Source organism: Thamnophis elegans, chromosome 9, assembly GCF_009769535.1.
Source record: "Thamnophis elegans isolate rThaEle1 chromosome 9, rThaEle1.pri, whole genome shotgun sequence".
Classification (NCBI taxonomy): Eukaryota; Metazoa; Chordata; class Lepidosauria; order Squamata; family Colubridae; genus Thamnophis; species Thamnophis elegans.
The window spans coordinates 23,246,140-23,268,330 of record NC_045549.1 but is presented as its reverse complement, the minus strand read 5'-3'; the positions used below and the strand labels follow the sequence as shown (position 1 = coordinate 23,268,330).

Below are 22,191 nucleotides of genomic sequence, written 5' to 3'. Positions count from 1 at the left end.
CCCAAAAAATCGATGGTTAAAGGAAGAAAGATAATTGTAGCAGATAGTTAAAAATAAGAAATTAGATTTTAATTTCCATTTTAAACTTCCACTGGCCATCAAGCATGCAGACAACAAAATAAATAAAGCACATGGAATATTCACGCTTCTTTTTATCAGGGATGGCAAGACTGACCCCGATTGGGCAACCATCTGTCTGGAATGGTACAAAGTCTCCTGCTCGAATAGGAGGTTGGACTAGAGGACCTCCGAGGTCCCTTCCCATGCTATGATCCTCTTCTACATGCTTTTAAAACGTATTTTATTATTACTATTAATCCAAATGACATGTGGCGATGGGCATGGGGGGGGGCAAAAAACACGCTCTGCAGGCGATCAGGAGACTCCTAATCGAGCGGCGCTCCAGGCGCCGTTCAGTTCCTAACCCAAAAGCGGGTCAGGACGGGGGTCCGGCTCGGGGACAGAGAACCGCTGTTCTCCCGCCGGGTATCTCTTACCAAACGGCTTCTCGTCCCACTCAAAGCTCCTCCCCTTCCTCCGCTTTGTCCGGGTTGGAGATCGCCGCTTCCGGTGCCAGGCCGAGGAAAAGCGGCCGACCGGCATCGGAGGGGAGCTTCCCAAGCGGGAACCTGCCTGGGGCGGCCGGCCGCGATTTTGGCGGGAAAAAAAAGAGGGCGGCCTTGTAGTGTTCTCGTAAGTCAGAGCGAAGCGTGAGGCGTTGGGGGCCGTTTAGGGATAGCCGCGGCCGGGGGAAACGGCGCGAACGAACGATCGGCTCCTGCGGTCGCTGCCCCTCCGTTGTTATGAATGAAGATGGTTCATTTAAAAAAAAATGTTGTACCCCTGATGGGTAATGAACTTAGCAAACAGAAAGTCATGGGAAAATGCCCCTTTTTATGAGAATGACAGGTGTCTGGGGATGGATGGGTTGGTTGGTAGGTAGGTAGGTAGGAAGGTAGGTAGGTAGGTAGGTAGGTAGGTAGGTAGATAGATAGATAGATAGATAGATAGATAGATAGATAGATAGATAGATAGATAGATAGACAGATAGATGATAGATCAGACAGACAGACAAATATATAAATATTTCAGAAGATGCTGTTGAAAAGGTACTACACAACCTAAAACCATCTTTATCTATTGGCCCTGATGGATTAGGTGCCTACTTCTTTAAAAAGCTCTCAACCACCATAGCAGAAGCTCTTAGCATAATCTATGAAATGTCCTTCAGAACCAGCTCCTTGCCTCACTTATGTCTCTAGCCACCGTCATCCCTATCTTCAAAAAGGGTGACCCCAGCCTAGTTGAAAATTACAGACCAATCTCATACATAAAATGTATACGTTTCATGTACTCATAACCGTGTATATACATATATCTGTTGTTTAATTCATGCTTGACGAAATAAATTAAAGAAAGAAAGAAAATAAACCAAAGGTTATTTGGCCTTTGTGAGACAGAACTGTGGTTATTTATGTGGTTTGTTCAGCATCTTGGGTAAATCCAACCCTTTATTATTCAGCATTTCTGGCTTGGCAGAAGGGGAGAATCCAGATCAGCTTTTAAGATGTATTATAGTTAACCAGGCCAGGAATCGGCAAGGGGAAAGATTTTTATTCCCCAAATAGTAGATATTGTTATGAAATGAAAAATGATAAGATTTCTATTATGAAATCTTACGTATGGTGAGATTGGCAAAATGTATAGATATATAAAATAGCTATAATTGTATCAGACTGTAATATTTGACAGACCATGAGCAACCTCGCTTTTCAGAGTTCAGGAGGGAACTGTCAAATTTCTGCCGTTCTGTAATTGAGACTTTTAAAAATCTTAATAAGTATTCAAATTCTGTGGCAGCTCTATCATCACCCCAAAACAGATGTAAGATAAAATGCATTGAAAGTGAAATCTCTATATGGCAAGACCAAGTGTATTATGTGCATATTTCACACTGATGAATGTTTTATTCCCTCTGCTGTTGCTAACTCTAGCTTCCAGATGAGCCTTAGTTAAGACTATCCTATTTTCTGAAATCAACATTGGGTTTCTTAAATTTATGAAATCAGAAATTGTATCTAAACTGAAGAATGAATTGCTTGCATTACTTTAAGCTGTAAAAAATAAAGTAACGGAAGAAACCTGCTTTTCTTCAAACAAACAACCTGGAATGATTTTACTAATGTAATTGTTTCCAAACCTCTTAAAAATGTGTGAGATCTGAAGACCAATTGCATACTGGAAATTGACTTTTTTTTTTTTTTTTAGTTAAAGATTCTACTATGGCTGCTACTGTGAATTTGGAACTTGACCCTGTATTTTTGAAAGCTCTGGGTTTCTTGCATTCAAAGAGCAAAGATTCTGCTGAGAAGTTAAAAGCACTTCTTGATGAATCTTTATCTAGGGGAATTGATTCATGTTATCGTCCACAACAAAAGGTATTTTATTTATGAATAAAAGTATGTGTTGTCTTACATGGCATATATTGTAACAGTAAATGTGACCCATTTTGATTTAGTAGTTAGTTTAGTACTCCCAGACTAGAAACGGGGGACTATTCTAATGCTACTTTAGACAGACACAAAACTAGTTAGATGACTTTGAGTCAGTCATGTACTTTCAGCTGTAGGAAGGAGGAAATGGCAAACCATTCTGAAAATCCTCCAAGAAAACTGCAGAGACTAGTTCAGGAAGTCTCCAGGAATCAATATTGATTCAAAGATGGATAAATAATGTGCCTTGTACTATGCTATGTTTTCTTATCCTACCGACTCTATCCAGAATATACTGTAGCCATGTTAAAAGACCAGGTTTAAGACAAATCATTCGGGGTGGGGTGGGGGGACTATGATAGATTTATTTATTACCTATTTCAGAAGAAGATCTGGTTTACATACCACTTTAGTCCATAAAAAAAAAATAATTTGGCAAGTTCTGTGAACACGGCCATTTTGATTTATTCATATATAGTATATTATCAGCCTTAAGAATCCATGTTTTTATGAGATGTATTTATTATCTCCAGTTTTATTTTTAATGTAACATGTTGTGCATTTTTCAGGAAGTAGATCAGCCCAAAGTATCCATTCCAAAACCAGTTTCTGTTAAGACCACTCCAAGCCTCCCTACAAGTAACAATAATGGGAAACCCATTGTAGTTGAAAAGGTCAAAAAAGAGGTGGAAAAGAGAATTGTGGATAAGGTAAGTTCCCTTGTTACACTTTGAACATTACATCCATTCCTCATTTAGTAACTGAGTTGTATTCCAGCAATCAGGTTGTAAGCAGAATGGTTTTTAAGTGAACATTAGAGAGAGAGAGAAAAAAAATGCTATAAAGATCACTGGTTGCTACCTCCTCATTCATTTAAAGCTCTCTCACACACTTATGCCAGCAGTACACTCACTCTGTTGTTAGGCATCCAAAATTAACAGTGGCAAGAAAATGATTTTTTATTACTATTGTATTTGCAAATGGTCACTAAATGCAAAATAAAAAGTGGGTGTATTGAGGAAAGAGGTTCTAATAAAGTTAAATATTTTTAAAAATAAAAATATTTTTCAAGCTTTCAATCAGAAGTTTTCAACCACTTTATAATGCACATTTGTGTGCTGCAAAAAGTCCACAAGAGCACTTCAGTGAGCCAAAATATATAACTGGAAATGCTGTGCACTGAGAATCCTGTTCCATGACATTACCTTGATAGACTCTCTTATTTCATAACCTGGAAGTCCCACCTATGAGATACGTGTATGAGATGAAAGAGGCTGAAAACTGCAGTACTGCTCTAAATACATATTTTTGTTTTGCAAGTTATGTTGTTCCCATATGTTACATAACAATAGTTAATTTATTTCAGAAGTATAGAATGTGCTTTCCTCTGCCAGTCATTTAGTTTTAAAAGGGTGCTCTTCTCCTTGTCTATATGTTATTTTGTTCCTTTTCAATGATCAAGAGAACATCTTACTTTATTCAAACTGTTTATTTAGTCTTCCCTTCCAATTTCACTTTGCTATTTTAACAGCAGACTTTCAACTTTATAGCAGACTAATTAAATTAGCTTGTCTTATGGTGGTTTTTTGATTGGGATATTGTTTGTATTAATCCTGATGCTAATCTCAGTTCAACTGAATGTTGATTGCTGGTGAAAAGCTGCTGTCGTCTTCTAGCTTTTTGACTATCCCTTTTGAATGATGTGTAGATGTAGTTTATCTCCATGTACCTGTTGATGGCTGATTTGTCAAAGTATCAGGTTTCCCAGAATTCTCTAGTGTTTTTACACATAGTGGCTGTTGCAAGCCTTACATGGTATATTGTAAAATGACTTTATTTTCTGGGGCTACTGGGTCTTTTGGATTCAAAGGTATCTATTATTAGTACCACATACATCTTCAGTTTTCCTTATTGATGAGAAGGGCAGCATATAAATTTAATAAATACAAATAAATAATTGTACCCTTTTGTTCCTTTGTTATCAGCAGCTTCTTTTAGTTTATATAAGATACTTTCTCTTCCCCTAAACACAGATAATTACTTGGGACAAGTATGAGACAGAATGTATTAAATATTTATTTGCTCAGAGTTTACATTTTGTTTGTTATGTGAATATCGTTTGTTAGGTAAAAGTGGAAATCAGTGAAGGAATTGACATTCCTTCAAAAAAACCAAGACTAGAAAAGGCAGAAGCTCATGCCTCATCAATTACAGTGCAGACAAGCAAAGATTTGCCCATGGCAGACCTTTCTAGTTTTGAAGAAACTAGTGCTGATGATTTTGCAATGGAGATGGGTCTGGCTTGTGTTGTTTGCAGGTAAGTTTTTTAAATTTAGTACTTATAGCATATATGAAGACCACAATTAAATATTAATTATAAATTGATTTTTTGTCTAAATAGAGATCTTGACTCTTAAACAATTCTCATAAGTTGCGAGATCTAAATACTCATACAGCACATTTGTTAGAAGATATTCATATTCCATGTCAGTGAGATTATAAATACATTACTTACCAAAAGGTGAAGTTTATACATAGAAAGGTTTCTAAATCATAACTTGTATTTTAACCTGTCTTCAGGATTTATGACCATTTTAATTGTGTCCACTTGAAAGGCAACTTTAAAAATGGCTTTGAAAGATTTTCTTTATATTCCATTTAATTTTTAAGTTTGTCAAAATTATCCTTTATATTATTTATTTTATTCTCTTCTATTATATTACTGGGAAATAATCATTCTTACTGATTCAATTAATTTTGAAAAAAACTTCAGTTATATTTTGAATAGCAGTTAGACTTATATACCGCTTCATAGGGCTTTCAGCCCTCTCTAAGCGGTTTACAGAGTCAGCATATTGCCCCCAACAACAATCCGGGTCCTCATTTTACCCACCTCGGAAGGATGGAAGGCTGAGTCAACCCTGAGCCGGTGAGATTTGAACAGCCGAACTGCAGAACTGCAGTCAGCTGAAGTAGCCTGCAGTGCTGCATTTAACCACTGCGCCACCTGGAATCTTAGTTGATGTTCCTAAGACCAATTACTACAGAATCAAAGCTGCTTACTCCTGAGTAAAGTTATGTAGAATCACATACTACGTGGGAGGAATTTTTTTCCTTAATTTGGTTTTTATAGCAGCAAAATGTTCCCCAAACCATCTATACAGTATGCTAACACTAATTTTCCTATTAAATGTAAAAATCATTTTACCTAGCCTTCTGCAAATAGTTTCCATGGTTATCTATGTACCTGTCCAATGGGGATATATACAAAAGCAATTTAGTAATTAAGTAACCTGATTTGTTATCTAAAAATAATAGCCATTAGGGAAATGGTGTTTTGCTAATCTGGTTAAGGTACATTTCCATTCATATATAGGATTAATACTGTAACATATATATTTCCAGTATTTAATATATATTATTTTCCTACTCATCTACTACATCCTTATCTGATTATCCTTATTCTTATGATTTAAAGACCTAATTTTTCTTCTGATTTAGTAGGCAATTATAAACTATTTATCTTTATAATTGTTTATGTTTACTGTAAGTTGAAGAAATATGGTTTGGACAATGTCATTGCACAATTTAACATTTAGAATTCCCCATTAAATATATGTTGCAATTGGGATTCATTTCCTTTTTGAATTAATCGGGACTTGGAAGAATGCTCACTTTGATTTTGTTGACATTCAGTCATTGACCATTCTGGCTGAGACTACTGGAACATTTAGAGAGCAACAACTTTTTACACATCTGCTTTAAGTTAAAACCTTTGGCTTACAATTTTGTTGATAATTGTTGATTTTGTTGATTTTGTTTTGTGTGTATCTAAGATAGAAAGAGAAGAGCATATCTTCTCGCTTATCTACCAGGTACCCTGTCTTGTGCCATATATTCCCTTGAAGCTTTCATATATGCTTAAGAGGAAGAAGCTAAGAGTCACTATCAACTGTAAGATAGGTGGCATATAAATGTAATAATAAAATTCCAAAATAGCATGATAAATTTTGGTAACTATAATGTTGCTTTCATCTGTAAATATTAGATTATATCTGACAGGTAATAAACATTATACCCATTGATAAACGTATGGTAGACCATTGGTTGAAAGAACTTGGCCTAGGCTTGCAGGTTTATTATGTGGAATTAGAAAGCACTAATTTGGCCTCCACTGCTCATCCTATACACACCAGTATCTGTCCATCTTTTTCAGTTTCACACTATTGTGATCTTGAGGCTACTTCTAATTCTCTACAGATAAAGCTACAGAATCAAAGAATCATAGAGCTGGAAGCTTGGAGGTCTTCTAGTTCAACTCTCTGCCCAAGGCAGGAGCTCTTATTGTATCCTGGAAAAATGGCTGTCCAATCTTGAAGACCTCCAGCGATGGAGCACTCACAACTCCAGGAGGCAAGCAGTTCCATTAATAAATTATTCTCACTGTCTGGAAATATCTCCTTAATTCCAGATTGTATCCTTCTTTAATGAGCTTCTACCCATTGCTTCTTGCCCTGCCCTCAGGTTCTTTGGAGAATAAATCAACCTCCTCCTCCCTGCAACAGTTCCTCAAATATCAAGAGACAGCCATTCCATCACATCTAATATTTCTCTTTGTTAGACTAGACATGCCTAGTTCCCTAATTTCCCTTCATATAGTTTAGCCTCTAGACCTCTTATCATACTTGTTGCTTTTCTCTGCACTCTTTCTAGAGTCTCAGCATCTTTTTTGTACTTGGCAACCAGAATTGGTTGCAGTATTCCTAGTGTGGTCTCACTAGTGCAGTATAGAGCAATACTATCACTTTTTTGTAATCTTGATGCTATCCCTCTATACAGACAAAATTGTAAAAATATGATGTTTCAAGACATCGTTTGAAGAAATGATGTTTAATTGACTACTTGTGTTTTATAGACAAATAACAGTAACTTCTGGAAATCCATTAGTGGAATGCCAGGAATGTCATAATCTCTATCACCAAGACTGCCACAAACCTCAAGTGACAGACAAGGAAATGAATGATCCACGGGTTGTGTGGTATTGTGCCCGATGTACCAGGCAACTTAAAAAAATGGTAAGATTTTTTTTGTATATCTGTGAGGAAATATTAATTTACTGTATTTTTTGAAGTATAAGACTCACCAGAGTATAAGACGCACCAAGGTTTTGAAGAGGCAATTCTTTTTTAAAAATTAGGTAGATAGATAGAGGGATAGAGAGGGAGAGAAAGAGAGAGAAATACAGTAGGTAGGTAGGGAGAGAGAGAATAGTTAGGTAGGTAGATAGGTAGATAAAGGGAGAGAGAGAGAGAGAGAAATAGAGATAGAGAAATACAGTAGGTAGGTAGGGAGAGAGAGAGAGTGTGTGTAGGTAGGTAGGTAGGTAGGTAGGTAGAGGGATAGAGAGAGAAATAGAAAGAGAGTAGATAGGTAGGGAGAGAGGGTAGGTAGGTAGGTAGGTAGGTAGGTAGGTAGGTAGGTAGGTAGGTAGGTAGGTGGAGAGAGGGAGAGGGAGAAATACAGTAGGTAGGTAGGGAGAGAGAGAGAGTAGTTAGGTAGGTAGGTGTTTCTAGGTGTATTTATCCATGTGCTGGAGAAGGAAATTGCTGGCAATCTGCAGCACCTAACTTTGTTCCTGCTGGCATAGCACTTGATCAATGTAATTCTCATCAATCAGTTAAAGAGCTTTCCAAAAGGAAAAAAAAAGTTTTTGCACTATGCAAACCTCCCAAAAATGGCCCATTTTTCACGAAAAGGGGCCCCTTTGTTTCAAATAAAAGGCATGAATAGCCTTGGGGGAGCTTGCAGAGTGCTCCTAGGAGAGTGGGGACGGGGCAAAAATGAGCAAAAACGGCCCTTTTTTGCAAAAACAGGCCTGTTTTTTGTCAAAAATATTGCATGCATAGCCTTATGGAGGCTTATAGAGTGCTGCTGGGGAGGGGGGGCAAAAGCAGTCCGTTTTTTGCTTATTTCTCTCTTCCCCAGCCCCCAGGAGCTCTCTGAAAGCCTCCATAAGGCTATGCACAACCATTTTGGTGAAGGGGCGGGGCTTCAGGAGGCAAAAAGTGCTGTATTCGATGTATAAGACGCACCCAGATTTTCAGCCTTTTTTGAGGAAAAAAGGTGCGTCATATACTCTGAAAAATATGGTAACCATTTAAGGAAGAGATTCCTTAATTGACTAGAAAATGAAGATTAGAAAGAAGAAGAGTTTGCTTTAATGAATTAGGCTGACAGCTATAGGATTCTTTTTTCCTAATGTTTATTATAAAATTAAACAATATCCTTAAAATGTTTTGAAATATGCTGTTGTCTTTTTAAGCTGCTGTTGTTTTGATTTTAATAGTTTAATGCCACCTTTACAAAAATAGTCACAGCAATAATATTTTTTTAAAAAATAATTAAAGTGATAATTACACTGGATAAAATAATTCAGCTGAAAAAGTTTATGCTAAATCTGATTCACCAGCCCATGTTCTTAAAACCAGTAATGATGATGATTTCATAAACTACTTTAATAAAAGACTGATTTTTATTAGATCAGATTAAGAATATTTAAATCTCATAACAAATGAAATACTTTCCTATATTGATTTTCCTGAAAATTCTTTATTTTCATATGTTATTGTTGTTCACATGTATTCTATTTATATTGCTAAAATTGAGATATAAGGAGAACCATTTTATTATTAGTGAAAATACAGAGTATTTTTTGAAAAAAATCAAAATTTTATGAGAAAATGTTTCAAAGGAGAGATGAACTCTTGTATCTTCATTTGGAATAATGTAGAATATTTTGTCTAACAAGGTCTAGCTTTTTTTAAATATAAAATAATTTCCCCTGTCCTCTCACCATCATATTCTACCAGCTAATAAACTACTGTTAAATTATGCAAATTTTTCAAGGTCTCAAGTAAGGTGTCTTTGGAATTAATAGTTTAAAAACTAGGTATACTGTAGGTTCATATTCCATTTTGTCAAATCAATTGATAAAATTTTATTAAATTTTAAATATTTATTTCCATATATGTAAATTTAAATATGTACATTAGATATATAAATTAGCAGCTGCCTAGTTGTATGAAGCAAATGAAATATGTTAATGAATAAATATTGTAATAAATAGTTGTTATAGTAATATAACAATTATTGGTTAAGGCATTAGGCAACATTTCTAGTCCCACTTAAATGCTGGCTGGATGATTTTGGGCCAGTCATTCTTTCTCTGCCCACATCAGACGGGCAACCAGCTGTTTGGTCAATTCCAAGTCCAGTCACAACAAATGGATCAACACTTAATACCAAATAATAATAATAATAATGGACCTTGCACTTTGTGGGAAATTCTCAGAAGAAAAAAAAAAGTAGTAATTCATTAGGTTGTTATATAAGATCTCCTGCCTACCTCTTAAGTTCCTTTATTGTGATTTCCCAATGTTACTTACCAGAATGTTCAGTAGATAGTAGTGTTAAAGCAGAAAGCTATTTTTTATTTTAATATTTTTTCTTATCTACAAAATGTAATTTACACAGGCTCAGAAAACACAGAAGCCTTCCCAGAAGCCAGCTCCTGCTGTAGTGTCAGTAGCTCCAGCTGTGAAAGATCCACTAATAAAGAAACCAGAAATTAAGCTAAAATTGGAGACTACACCAGCTTTTCTAGCATTTAAGAGGACAGAGGTCAAGGTACTGTGCAGAGTGTACTGTGAAATATTGATAGATTGATTGAATTTATAGGTGTGTTTTTAGTTTAATTTTGTTTTGTTTTTCTAATGAGGAGTGTTTTGTTTTGGTAATGTTCCTAACCTCCACTCTCACTTAGAATTCCACATTAAATATTTTTATCCTTAATTTTGTTCCATTTTGTTACTGATTTTGAATAAATAACATAATTTAAGTAACATTAGCAATAAAATTACATTTAATAAGATTTTGTATTTCAATTTAAAAACAGAATGCTGCAGGTTATTTTCAGAAATACCTATATTTATTTCTAGGTTTAGATAGGATATAATAGTAATGTTATCTCTGTAAGATTGCAATTGTTCTTTCTTTGCATTCAGCTTAAAGAAAGCTACTGTAGTAGGATGTTTATTTATAGGGGAAATCACATTTTTACACCTAAAAGTTGGATAAAGTAAAATAGGTTTTAACAAAAATGTTAAAATGTTATGATTCTCTTTTAGTGCAGTATTAGTTACAGATGAAGGAAAGCAAAGATTACAAAAGGAAATAACCAACAAAGTTTGTGCTAAAGTTACAAGTCGTTCTTGATTTAAGACCTTTTAATGACTGTTTGAAGTTATGACAGCCTTTGAAAAAGTGACTTACGGCCTATCCTTCAAATTCCAACCATAGCACCACCCCTATGAGACAAGCAAAGTCAAATGGAGGAACTGGATTTGTTTAATAACCACATGATTCATTTAATGACAATGAAAAATCAGATCCAGTTGCGATAACTCAGTTAATGACTGTATCACTTAGCTACTGAAATTCCACTCCCAGTTGTGATTGTAAATCAAGGATTTGCCTCTGTATTTGCCTCTGCTATTGCAATTTAGAAAGCTTCTAGACAAATTCCAGGGCCATGGTAGTTAAGTTTCTTGAAAGTTTGGAAATATCACTGGCCTTGACTACCAGCCACAAAAAATACAGAACCAAAATTAATGTGTGTTACTTTAGGTGGAAAAAAAAGGATAGTATTTTAAACCAATCAATATGCAGGACATATGGTTGAATTTTGTAGGAGTTCTTTTATATTTGTAATAGATAAGAAAATTCTGAATCAGTTTGGCAGGATTCTGCCCTTCTCATCAAAATTAAAAAGCGCAATCCATCTTTTCATCTTGTGTCATTTAGAAAACACTTCATGCAGTCCTAACAATTTTAATGAGACTTGTACAGCACTATTTGTGGTTGACTGTATCACACAATTGGAGATAACTGTGATGGAACCCTATACATGTACTACGGAAACCTATGTACTATGGTAACTTATACATGTACTATTAATGTGCCCTATTACATCTAAATGCTTAAAGCACTGCTAATTTTGTCCTAATAACTACAAATTATATTCCTTAGATCCACCATTTTTCATATTAAAAATAATTTTTGATTTATAAAAAGGTATGGATCCAGCAAGTTTTCTTACTTGAATAATTCTGAGATTTTTGGCATATAAAGATGGATCATTGAGCTACTGTATATTGTACATACAAGAAAAAAGTTGAAGCTATGGTTATGATTGGCCTGGAACATTGCAAAGCTTCTTTTTGTATTCTGAGACTGAATAAATATAAGAGTCCACTGAGGTTTTCATGTAATAATGATAGGAAGGTAAATGCTTGGCCCTTTTGTTTTGCATGCTTATCTCTGCTGAATTGCATGTAAGGTAACACTTGTTTCTGTCTGATTTTAGACTTCGGCAACAATGTCAGGGAACTCAACCACCACCAGCGTTTCCTCCTCCTCAAACAGTGGCCTTACAGGATGGGCAGCTTTTGCAAAGACATCTTCTGCAGGCCCGTCAACAGCTAAGATGGGGTCTGCCACCCAGAGTATCAGTGGCAAGCCTGTCACTGGCTCAAACAATCAGAAACCCACTGGTTTGTCAGGGCTGGCCACAACCAAAGGAGTAGGGTCAAAGATAACATCTGCCGGTAGCACAAACCCTAGCCAGTTGAAGCCATTACCACCTCTGACATTGGGGAAAGTTGGTCTCTCTCGGTCTGTGAGCAGTGACAACGTAAGCAAAATAGGCCTTCCTAATGCAGGCAGTTCAACCCCAGGCAACAGCCAAACTATTGGTGGAAATGGCAGCAGTGTGGCAGCAGGGAGCAGTGCTAGCAAATCAAGTACAGAATCAGGCAATCAATCCCCATCGCTGAAAGGTCCAACTTCACAAGAATCACAGCTTAATGCTATGAAGAGGTTACAGATGGTAAAAAAGAAAGCAGCTCAGAAGAAGCTCAAAAAATAACAGGTCTATTTTTAAAACAATAGATAATGATATCATTAGTTCTAGTCTGCAAAGTGCAAACATGTTGTTCAACTCTACCAGATAACAGTAAAATCAATGCTCTATAAATTACTGTTGTGTTTTCATTTGGCATCCTTGTGTGTATTCACAAGAATTAATATATTAGTAAAAAGTCCTTTTAGTTAGCTGCCTTATTCGTACCTTGCTCATTAAATTAGAGCTACAAAAATCCAGATTACTACTAGATGGTAGTAATTAGAGTTCGTAGTCTATGAACCATAGTTCTAATTAAATACAGTTATTAAATACAATTTAACAATATTTGTTCTTTTAAAATATATTTGATGCTTTACTCTTCTCCAAATATAAACCTAAAAACCATTATGAATTCTAAGAAATTTGTATATTTGTATATGTGGCCCCGGGGGGGGGGGCATCCTTTACAATGGTGATACATTCAGCCGTATTTGCCATTTCCAGTGGAATAAACAAGGTTGTGTGTCAGTCCCAGTCCTACTCAATCTGTTCTTCATTTGATGTTGTCACTTGCTGTCTAGGTTCTGAAGGAGGGAATGTATGTATATCAGGTACGAGTTGCAAAACACTTTTTGACCTACGCCACTTGAATGCAAACAGTGACTCCATAGAGTCATTCAAGGAACCCTCTTTACTGATGATTGTACACTCCTGTTGCACAAGGACAGTGAACCTGAACAAATTCTCAGATGCTGTTTTGGCCTGATTATCAGCCTGAGAAACACTGAAATACTTATCAGCCTATGCCAAATCCCAAGACCATAGAATCACTGTTGATAACACCTAGCTGACAAATGTAAACAGCTTCAAATATATTTTGGAGGCATCATCTCGAGTGAAGGGTCTTTGGACAAAGAAATTGAAGTCAGGATCAGCAGAGCAAGCCAAGCACTAGGGATACCAGAGTGCTCCATCAACACAACATCCATCTCTCCAGAAAGCTGGCATTTCACATGTGTGCTCATCCTCAACATTTGCTGGCTAAGAGCATGTCTTATTTTACATTTTATAGCCTATCTTTTAAGTTACACATCTTTCCAAAGAATATCTCACATATATGCTGTATATGCAATCTCTTAATACCAAAATCTTGTCTCCCTTTTCTTTTGTGCTCTATAGAAGTCAGGTAAGCTGATGTTTTCAATCTATTTGAAATTTAAGCTTTAGCCAACATTACCAATTGTAATTTTGGAAATTTATCCAAACTAGTTTACCAACTCTTGGTATTATGATACAAAATTTCACTTTACACTATTTTTAGCCACTTGCACAACTCGGGTACTTCTGGAAGGCAGATCCATGTTAATAATTTTATATGTAAAATATGTAAAATATCTTCAAGGAAGTGATTCTATTCATAAAAATAAAAGATTGGTCAAGGTAGGAGTACCCAATTTGGAGGCTACTTCACTCAACTGCATCAGTTGCAATAAGTGACAAAGCAGAAGTGAAGCAATATCTACTTCTGGCTTTCTTGCTGTTTCTTCATAGAAAGACAGGAAACATTTAGAACTTTGGAGTGATGTTTATGGTAAAAGAAAAGGCAGTGCTGCAAGCATTTTATTATGGTAGTCACAAAATTGGGGGGGAAAAAGCTTATGCACCACACAAATAAGGTATCGATGTCTGTTGGTCTGAAAAAATCAGAGAAAACAATAGATCAATTATTTGTGGAGTATTTGCCACCTTATATGAGGGATCACTGAAAAAAGGTTTATTGCTGAAGCTCTCAACCTAGCAATGAAATATAAAGGAATGAATGAATATATATCCCAGTTCAATGTTGCAAGAACCAATCTGATTCAGTAATTGGGACCAGAGATTTAGTTTTCCAAGCTTTCAGCCTTGTGTTGGAGGCCGAGACTGATTCTAAAGACCATTTGTAAACTATCCTTAGAGGATTGATCCTAGAGACTGTTTATAAATAGCTTCTTGAACTTACTGACATATACTTCATTAATTCTAGATACACAGGAAATAACAATAGATTTAGTGATTTCTGTCTTTTTATTTTTTAAATGATTTGGAAATTGCTAGGAGGATATCATCATGAATCAAGGCAAATATATGTGACCGTGCTGTCCTGCTCACTCACACACACATATCTGGTTTAGTTGGTTTATTAATATTCCCCAGCAATTCCCGTTATCAAAAACCCAGAACTGTCACAGTTAGGTCCAGCCACAAGCAGACCAATTGTGATGCCTGCCTCACTTTAGCTATGGAGCAATAGCCAAAGAGTACACAAGAAACTTGGAAGTTTCTCAATCATCGTAACCAGGCAAATTTAAATACACAACAAAAGAGGTTACAAGGCAGGAAAAGTTGAGAGTTTCCAAGGCCAAGTCAAGGCATGGTGTCAAACCAAAGTGGGGCAGGCATCACAATGACCACAAAACACACAGCTAGGAAACAAACATTCCCAGCATCGCCTGTGCAGTGCATCTGGCTGATCTTTCTGCTCCTGCCTTTTCTGTGCCCTATGTATCCTTGGATCAGGTCCAGAAGGCATTTCCTCTTCCTCATCACTGACCAGCTGCAGCTGCATGCTTTCCCCACCCGGAGGAAGCCTCAGGATTGTTCTGTTGCAGCTGTGCTTCAGCCAAATCCCTCACAGACAGCTGCTCAGAGCCATCAATCAACTCAGCTCCTGACGTGCCAGGAATGGTTCATCCTCCCCCAAGCGGACATCTAGAGAGGTATTTGGGAAAGCATCTGGGGGAGTCATCGCAGTGTCCCAGGATAATGTTGCAGGAGCCAAGCTGAGTCGGTCACCAGAACCAGAAGTTTTGTCTCCTGATGTTTTGGACTCATGCTGGAGCCCAATCTCAGGGACCTTCTCTTTGACAGTCCGAAAGCTCAGAAAAAAAACCTCTGGTCCTGGTGACTGACCCAATCATTTATGATATCTGGATATCATTTATGTGTATATTCTATTAATTCAGGAGTGCACATAAATTTTGCTTTTCAAATAACCTCATGGTTTGGGGCATACAATATTGTGTTAATTTAGACATCTGGTTTAAAGAGAATACTGAGATTTCATTCTAATGACTGCCTTGATCCGGTGCTCCAGAACTTGGTTCCCGGAGCATGTAAGTTTGCTTCTATCCTGTTACTTGCTCTTGTCCTCTGTGCATTGCAGAATACGTAAACACAGTATAATCCTATAGATGCTTCATTGGAAGCGAGCACTGCTAAATACAGTGGGATTTATCCAGTGGTGGGTTCCGGATCCCGTTCCAACCGGTATGGCCCGGTGTTGCTCACATGGACGTGCATGGTGCATGCATGCATCGTACCTGCCTGTGATGCCTCTGCGACATTCCAGCTGCTCGGCAGAGCATCATGCAGGCGCCATATGTGCCATGCGCATGCGCGGAAGCGCCAAAGGCTTAAAAGACAGGTAAGGAGCTCGGGCGGGCGGGTGGGCCCTCTGGAGCATGGTACCGGAATGGTGTCTGGTGCTCTGGGCAGGCTCCGGTACACCAGTACCAGGGCGTACCGCCTGCAACCCACCACTGGATTTATCCTTAAAAAACAGTTCTGAAACAAGAAATGGCTCCCATTAGAATTGATAGAGCATAATTCCTGGTGAGTGTATACCAAACTGCATTTATCTCTCCATTGAGGCTAACCGCTGTCACTTAAAATACGTTTCAGGAAGCATTTTCAGCAGAATTACAGTTCTGAGATTACAGTTCTTAATCTGAGATTAAGAACTAATATTCTATTGAAAGATCAGCAAAAAGTGCATTCAGTTCTTGAAATCTTTATAAGCTTGGATCTAGACATGTCTTATATAACCAAAAAGGCACTTCCATGTGCAAGTAATCTCCGGTGAATTTTCTCAACTCCTCTGTACCACTTCAGTTCCTTATTCCTGAGTCTAAACTGTTTTTAAGAGTATTTAGAAAACTGAGAACATTCTTCGACCATATAGGGTTCTCCTTGCCCATCCTTGATTCATTCACAAATCTACAAAAGTCAAACTCTGAATTTTATAGCTGGCATAGTTGGATTACTTGTATTAGGCTTTTGCAACCAAGATCAACAAGACATTTTGTGGCCCCCAAGGGACCAACTAGATTATTATGTCATGAGATCTTTGTCGTGTAGAGCAGCGATCCCCAACCTTTGCGGCTTGTCCAGTGTGACAAAAGTTTAAAAGCAAATATACGCATTCCATCAAAAACTCTTCTTCACAAGTACTTCAATTCCGGTTTTTAGAAGCTCTTAGCTTATTGCATTTTTTAAGGCACAGAAATTCACAGGTGAAAATATCGCAATAAAAGTCTTCTGGCTTTCAGAATTTATTCTGTAAGCTAAATCTGGTATTTACGTGTATGTCATCTTCCCAAGATAATTAGCTGGTACGTATCCTTTTTGTCCTTCGGCTTCAGCTAACCACCATTCTTTATTGCCACTCAGGTCCGAAAAACAAAGGATTTGAACTCGCTGATATTCGTGAAGACTGAGTTCCTGCTTACTCCTTGCTTGAAATGCATGAACGGCATAGAAAGTCTAAGAGATAGGAAACATAAGAGAGAGAGAGAGAGAGAGAGGGAGGGAGGGAGGGAGGGAGGGAGAGAGAGAGAGAGAGAGAGAGAGAGAGAGAGAGAGAGAGAGAGAGAGAGAGAGAGAGAGAGAGAGAGAGAATTAATGAATGTTCAACTCTACTGCTGCCTATTTCAGTAAAAAAAAATTGGGGGGAAAGCAGTCGACCAAATCAGCTCAGCTAATGAAGCAACTTGCTTGTTTCATTACATATCTGGCATCAGATTTGGAATAATGTGTTTGAGTAATGTCACTAATATTAGGCCCAAAATCCCTAAATTTATAAACTGTATTCTTATTCCCAATGAGATAAGTATGAAGCCATAAAACAGTGGCATATTAAAGTTACCTCCTGGGTCTTTGAATGTTTTTCTTGATTATCACTGAAAACCCTAAAATATGACATGCTCTAACTTAAAATAATTTTGCAGCAGTATAGTATCTGCTCCAGATTTGGGGGAAAAACAAGACTTAGACCACATGTTTTAAGACTACATGCACAGAGAGGAACCCACCCCACTGTATATCGAGGGGGGCTGTGTGGAGAGGGTTCCCTCTTTTAATTCTTGGGAGTGCTTATTAGTCAAGATTTGGTGATTGGCAAGGCGGATGACCTCTTTTTATCGGTCCACCATAGAAAATGTCCTCACATATTGCATTATATGTATGGTACGCTGGTTTAACTGCTGCGGGCAGGAAGGCATTACAGAGTGATCAATTCAGCACAAGAAACCATTGGTTGCCCTCTAATACCACTGGATGACATCGCCAGATCTCACTGCTTTACCAGAGTAAAGAAGATACTCAGAGATTATTCATACCCTGGTCAGTGTCTCTTCGCACTTCTACCATCGGGCAGAAGACAAGCATACCCAGCCAAACAAATAGGTTTAAAAATAGTTTCTATCCTTGGGCAGTCAGATTCTTAAACACAACCACAATCACTCCACGCACACGTGGAAACATATGACTAGTTTTTCTTTTTCTTTCTTCTTTTCCCCTAATTACTTGCATTTTATTCTTTATATTTTTTACTATGTTGTTTGTATTTGTTGTCATGGATTGTACCAGTGGACTAAAACCCATTCTTTTCTGAGATCAGACTATACAAAAAAGAATTGGCAAGATTAGTAGATGCTGCAATTCATTTATCTGGAGAAGAAAAATGAATGGGCAGCTACAGTTAAAAAGTGGTGGCCAGCAACTACATTCATCCCTGAATTCATCCCCTCTCCTTTTTTTAAATAAAAGGACTGGTTATGAAATCATGCTTACCTGTTGCTCATCTGTTTCATAAAAGCTCTCCAATTCTGAGCTATTCACAGATTCTTTTTCACAAAGGCTATTATAGGAAGAGTCACTGCCACTTCTTTTGTGTCCTGTGGGTTTTGTAATGTTGTCATCCAGTGATCGTGAAGAGACAAAAAGGCTGATGTTATCAAAGTCACCATCACAGAAATCGTTTTCCCCAGGAGTTTTTTGTGCCTTGGCTGGTTTATAGGGTTTCAGGAAGGAAGAATAAACGTATCCTTTTAGAACTATACGTAGGGAAGAGAAGAAGAAAAAGGCCAAGAGTATCAAAACGTTGGGTTTTTTATTTTATTGTAAGGAACCTTAAATTATTGCAAGTTAAAAGGAGAAACAGAGAGATATTGCAATCTGAAAACCCAGTGAAAGTTGAAGGAGTCATGAAAATGCTCTAAAACATTGCAAACAAAACAATCTAATTAACATTATAATATCAATTGTATTTTGTCCTGTTTTGGCAAGTCCTTATCCCAAACCAGTATTCAGGTTAGCTAGGCTTAGTACTTGTGATGCAAACTCTGACATGTAGACTAGAATATTTCTTCCAAGTTCTACAAGGCACTGCCATAAAGTTGCAAAGAAGACAGTCACTAAAGATGGGTAAGAAAGAGGCGTAAAGGTTCGATAGTTTATATGGACTGCCTTCTAGTTAAGTCAGGAAATTTCACATAAATCTCAAGACAGTGGCTGCCAGGAAGTAGAAATTCATGAATCTTAAAATTGCAGGGGATGAGAAATATGGCTCTAGAGCAGGAGTGTCAAAGTTGATTTCATTGAGGGATGCATCAGGGTTGTGTCTGACCTTAGGGCACCGGGGGGGGGGGGCATGGGGACCTGGACAGCATGCTCTTACTTGTGTCAGGGGGCTCCTGTGGTGGCCTGAGTGCTCTGCCAGAAAAAACAGGCTCCTGAGCTTCATTTTTGGCTGTGATGGCCTCTTGCAACCTTTTGCCAGTGAAAATGGAGCTCGGGGGGGGGGGGGGGGCACATGCGGCCTTTGTAACCTCTGTCAGCTGGCAAAGGCGCCATGGGCCGGTCCTTTACTGTTTCCACGGCAGCCTCATGGGCCAGATCTAAGCATCCCGTGGGCCGGATCCAGCCTCTAGTCCTTGAGTTTGACACCCCTGCTCTAGAGAGCTGAATACTTTAAAACTTTGAAAAAATCCAAATGCATGTTGAACTGGATTCAGAAGAATTGGAAGATTAGTTAAGATGATTTGACTACCTTATTTGTTTTAATGTATTTAATTGTTGGACATTCACTTTCGCTGGACAGATGGATAGCACAAACAAACAATTATTATTTAAGTCAAAAACCCATAGCCATTTAGGAATAGCAATATAGAAATGAAAATAATAAGAGGTGAATCAGTGATTAAATGGAATTGTCCATTAATCCCTATTAATGGACCCTTCCTATAGTCTCTGCAACTAGGGCATATCTATACTAAGAGTACAATGTGAAGTACTTACTTCCAGTATCAACAAGCCACCTGCCTGTACAGCCAAAAGGATCCTTTTGGTCTATGACAGCCACCACATCTCCTTCATAAAGATCAATATCCAACTCCTGTGTAGCATTGCAGTTACGCTTGGCTTGGTATAGCAAGTCCACATTGTACATAGAAAGTAGCATTAATCGGTGGACTTCTTTCTGACGGGGAAATTCAGGCTGGAAACAAAAAGCTGATTGAAAAAACTAATGTACCATGGAACAGCATCCTCACTATTAATTGCAATTTTCTACATAGTGTGATTTCAGTCCTAGCCTGGTTTAAAATAAGAAAAGCCTTATTTAGCTATGACTTGTCAAATAAACCACAATTAGCCAAAGCCAAACTCAAGACCAAAATCACATTATAGTTTAGCCCAATATACGAATCCAGTCTTACTATTCACATACTTGTACTGGTTCATATTTTTGAAGCTATACAGTTCCTCTTCCACAAAGCATAATAAATTTGCCTTGTTTCTCTCGGTTTTAATACATTCATTCGGTGAATTAATATAAGGCATTTGAACTTATCCTATAGTAATTCACATCACAAGGCACATCCTTTAGAAATTAGCTATCCATGATAATACTATTTTATGCATGGAATGATATACATCAAATTGTAGATATACTGTACATCAAGACTTAGCTGCTACTTCCTAAGCATCTGATATTGTTAGCATGAAGCAGATCGGAGTGGAAACTGGGATCCATACATCACCAAAAGTAATGTTTATTTGTTAGAATTGTATCTGCTTCAGTGCAGGCTACTCAGTCATGGTTTAGCTTGTATGCACTTAGCCATAGTAGGTTTTTGGTTTTACAGTATACCCAAAGGAGATCTCTAGATTGAATATTAAGATGGTGAATCCCTAGCTCACGGGTGTCAAACTCGCAGAATTATGTGATGTTTCATGAAGTTTTCCCCTGCACAGAGCTGGGGTGGGCGTGTCCTGCATGCGACACATCTGGCCACGTGGGCTACCAGTTTGATACCCCTGCCCTAGCTTGACATAATTACTCAATTTAATAGCCAGTTGCATACCTGGAGAGAGACAGGCCTCTTTTTTTCAAAACTCAGCTTTCTTTCAATAAAAGTTGCACAGTGGTTTTCCTTGATACAATTCAAATTGTGAACATCTTCAAGAACCTGGTCATGTATTTCACTAATAGTTGGAGACGTTTTCTGCAAATGGTAAAAGAGACTCAAGGTTACCTAACCATTCATCAGCTGCATGTATGATGAAGCTTCTACTAAGAGCTATATCTCTATCAGAGATTATAATAGACACATATTAACACAATTAACACATTGTACCTACCTGTGCTTACCGGCCATTGTGCAAGCACATTTCCAGGTTTCCAACATCTTATTGCCTAACAGTGCTGAATCAGAAAACATTGGATAGCAAAAGACCCAGCTGAGTAAATTTAAATGTCATATGCAAGGGATATGCCACTTCCAGATAATGCAATTTGCTTTGCTTACTTAATTGGAGCTTAATCACCAAAGGGATGTGCAGAGAATTGATCTCATAATTTATTAGCCCCTAGATTTAAATATGGTTCATATACTGATGTGCACCTTCCCTATAAGAACACAGTGGTTCACGTGGTTGGAACTCTGTGGAGGAGATTAGCAAGCCCATGTTTGAGATCCAAGGGCTGTCATGGTGCAGGGTTGAGCTCTCGTCCTTCACTCCAGCTCTTGCCAAGGACATGAAAAGGAGTGCCAAACTAGGTGTGCCCAAGGTAGCGGTGATGACATCAGCTAATAGCACTAGTAATAACACTTAGAATTATATACTGCTTTACAGTGCTTGACAGCCCTCTCTAAGCAGTTTACAGAGTCAGCATATTTCCCCTAACAATTTTGGTCCTTATTTTACCCACCTCAGAAGAATGGAAGGCTGAGTCAACCATGAGCCTGGTGATATTTGAACTGCTGAACTGCAGTCAGCTGGCAGTCAGCAGAAGTAGCCTGCAATACTGCACTCTAACCACTGGCCCACCATAGCTCATCGTTGAGCATAAATACAGTATGTGAGGTTTAATATTGGGATGTGTCCAATCTTGGCAGCTTTAAGACTTGTGGACTTCAACTCCCAGAATTCCCCAGCCAGCCATGTTGAAGTCCAGAAGTCTTAAAGTTGCCAAGATTGGATACATCCCAATATTAAACCTCATATATTGTATTTATGCTCAGATTGGAAGTGTGTGTAGCCAGGGACACCTTGGAATGATGGAAAATATGTAACAGAAGCAACAACATCAATATTAATCCTTCCCCCAACTAATTACCTTTGAAAAAAATTGCA

General features: G+C 37.7%; 3 protein-coding genes across 4 annotated transcripts in view; 1 reads left to right on the top strand and 2 right to left on the bottom strand.

Moving 5' to 3' along the window:
• The window catches only part of GSTCD (glutathione S-transferase C-terminal domain containing), a 41,443-nt gene extending 40,872 nt beyond the window's left edge, over nt 1–571 (bottom strand). Inside the window, exon 1 of one of the 2 annotated variants that reach the window (XM_032224103.1) lies at nt 498–571. The gene's annotated coding sequence lies outside the window, so the exon portion shown is untranslated. Of the gene's footprint in view, nt 1–175; nt 477–497 lie in introns of those variants that run through there. The other variant, XM_032224104.1, reaches the window with a different exon arrangement.
• INTS12 (integrator complex subunit 12) lies at nt 557–12,585 on the top strand. The gene is made up of 7 exons (XM_032224105.1): nt 557–693; nt 2,269–2,438; nt 3,062–3,202; nt 4,619–4,809; nt 7,408–7,567; nt 10,026–10,178; nt 11,917–12,585. The coding sequence occupies exons 2-7, from the start codon at nt 2,283–2,285 to the stop codon at nt 12,475–12,477; spliced, it is 1,362 nt and encodes a 453-aa protein (XP_032079996.1). The 5' UTR covers nt 557–693; nt 2,269–2,282; the 3' UTR covers nt 12,478–12,585.
• A 3,401-nt stretch (nt 12,586–15,986) lies between these two features.
• The window catches only part of ARHGEF38 (Rho guanine nucleotide exchange factor 38), a 61,293-nt gene continuing 55,088 nt past the window's right edge, over nt 15,987–22,191 (bottom strand). The window contains exons 11-14 of the mRNA XM_032223585.1: nt 20,919–21,059; nt 19,852–20,050; nt 18,346–18,608; nt 15,987–17,037 (exon numbers count right to left, since the gene is read on the bottom strand). Coding sequence (XP_032079476.1) covers nt 16,852–17,037; nt 18,346–18,608; nt 19,852–20,050; nt 20,919–21,059 — 789 coding nt within the window. The 3' untranslated portion in view covers nt 15,987–16,851. The remainder of the gene's footprint in view (nt 17,038–18,345; nt 18,609–19,851; nt 20,051–20,918; nt 21,060–22,191) is intronic.

What these genes read in the sequence shown, in the direction of transcription:
- INTS12 (XM_032224105.1), top strand. Translation starts at nt 2,283, where the DNA reads ATGGCTGCTACTGTGAATTTGGAACTTGACCCTGTATTTTTGAAAGCT. An exon ending in GTTATCGTCCACAACAAAAG is followed by an intron (nt 2,439 to 3,061) that starts GTATTTTATTTA and finishes TGCATTTTTCAG; the next exon opens with GAAGTAGATCAGCCCAAAGT. An exon ending in CCAGGCAACTTAAAAAAATG is followed by an intron (nt 7,568 to 10,025) that starts GTAAGATTTTTT and finishes TAATTTACACAG; the next exon opens with GCTCAGAAAACACAGAAGCC.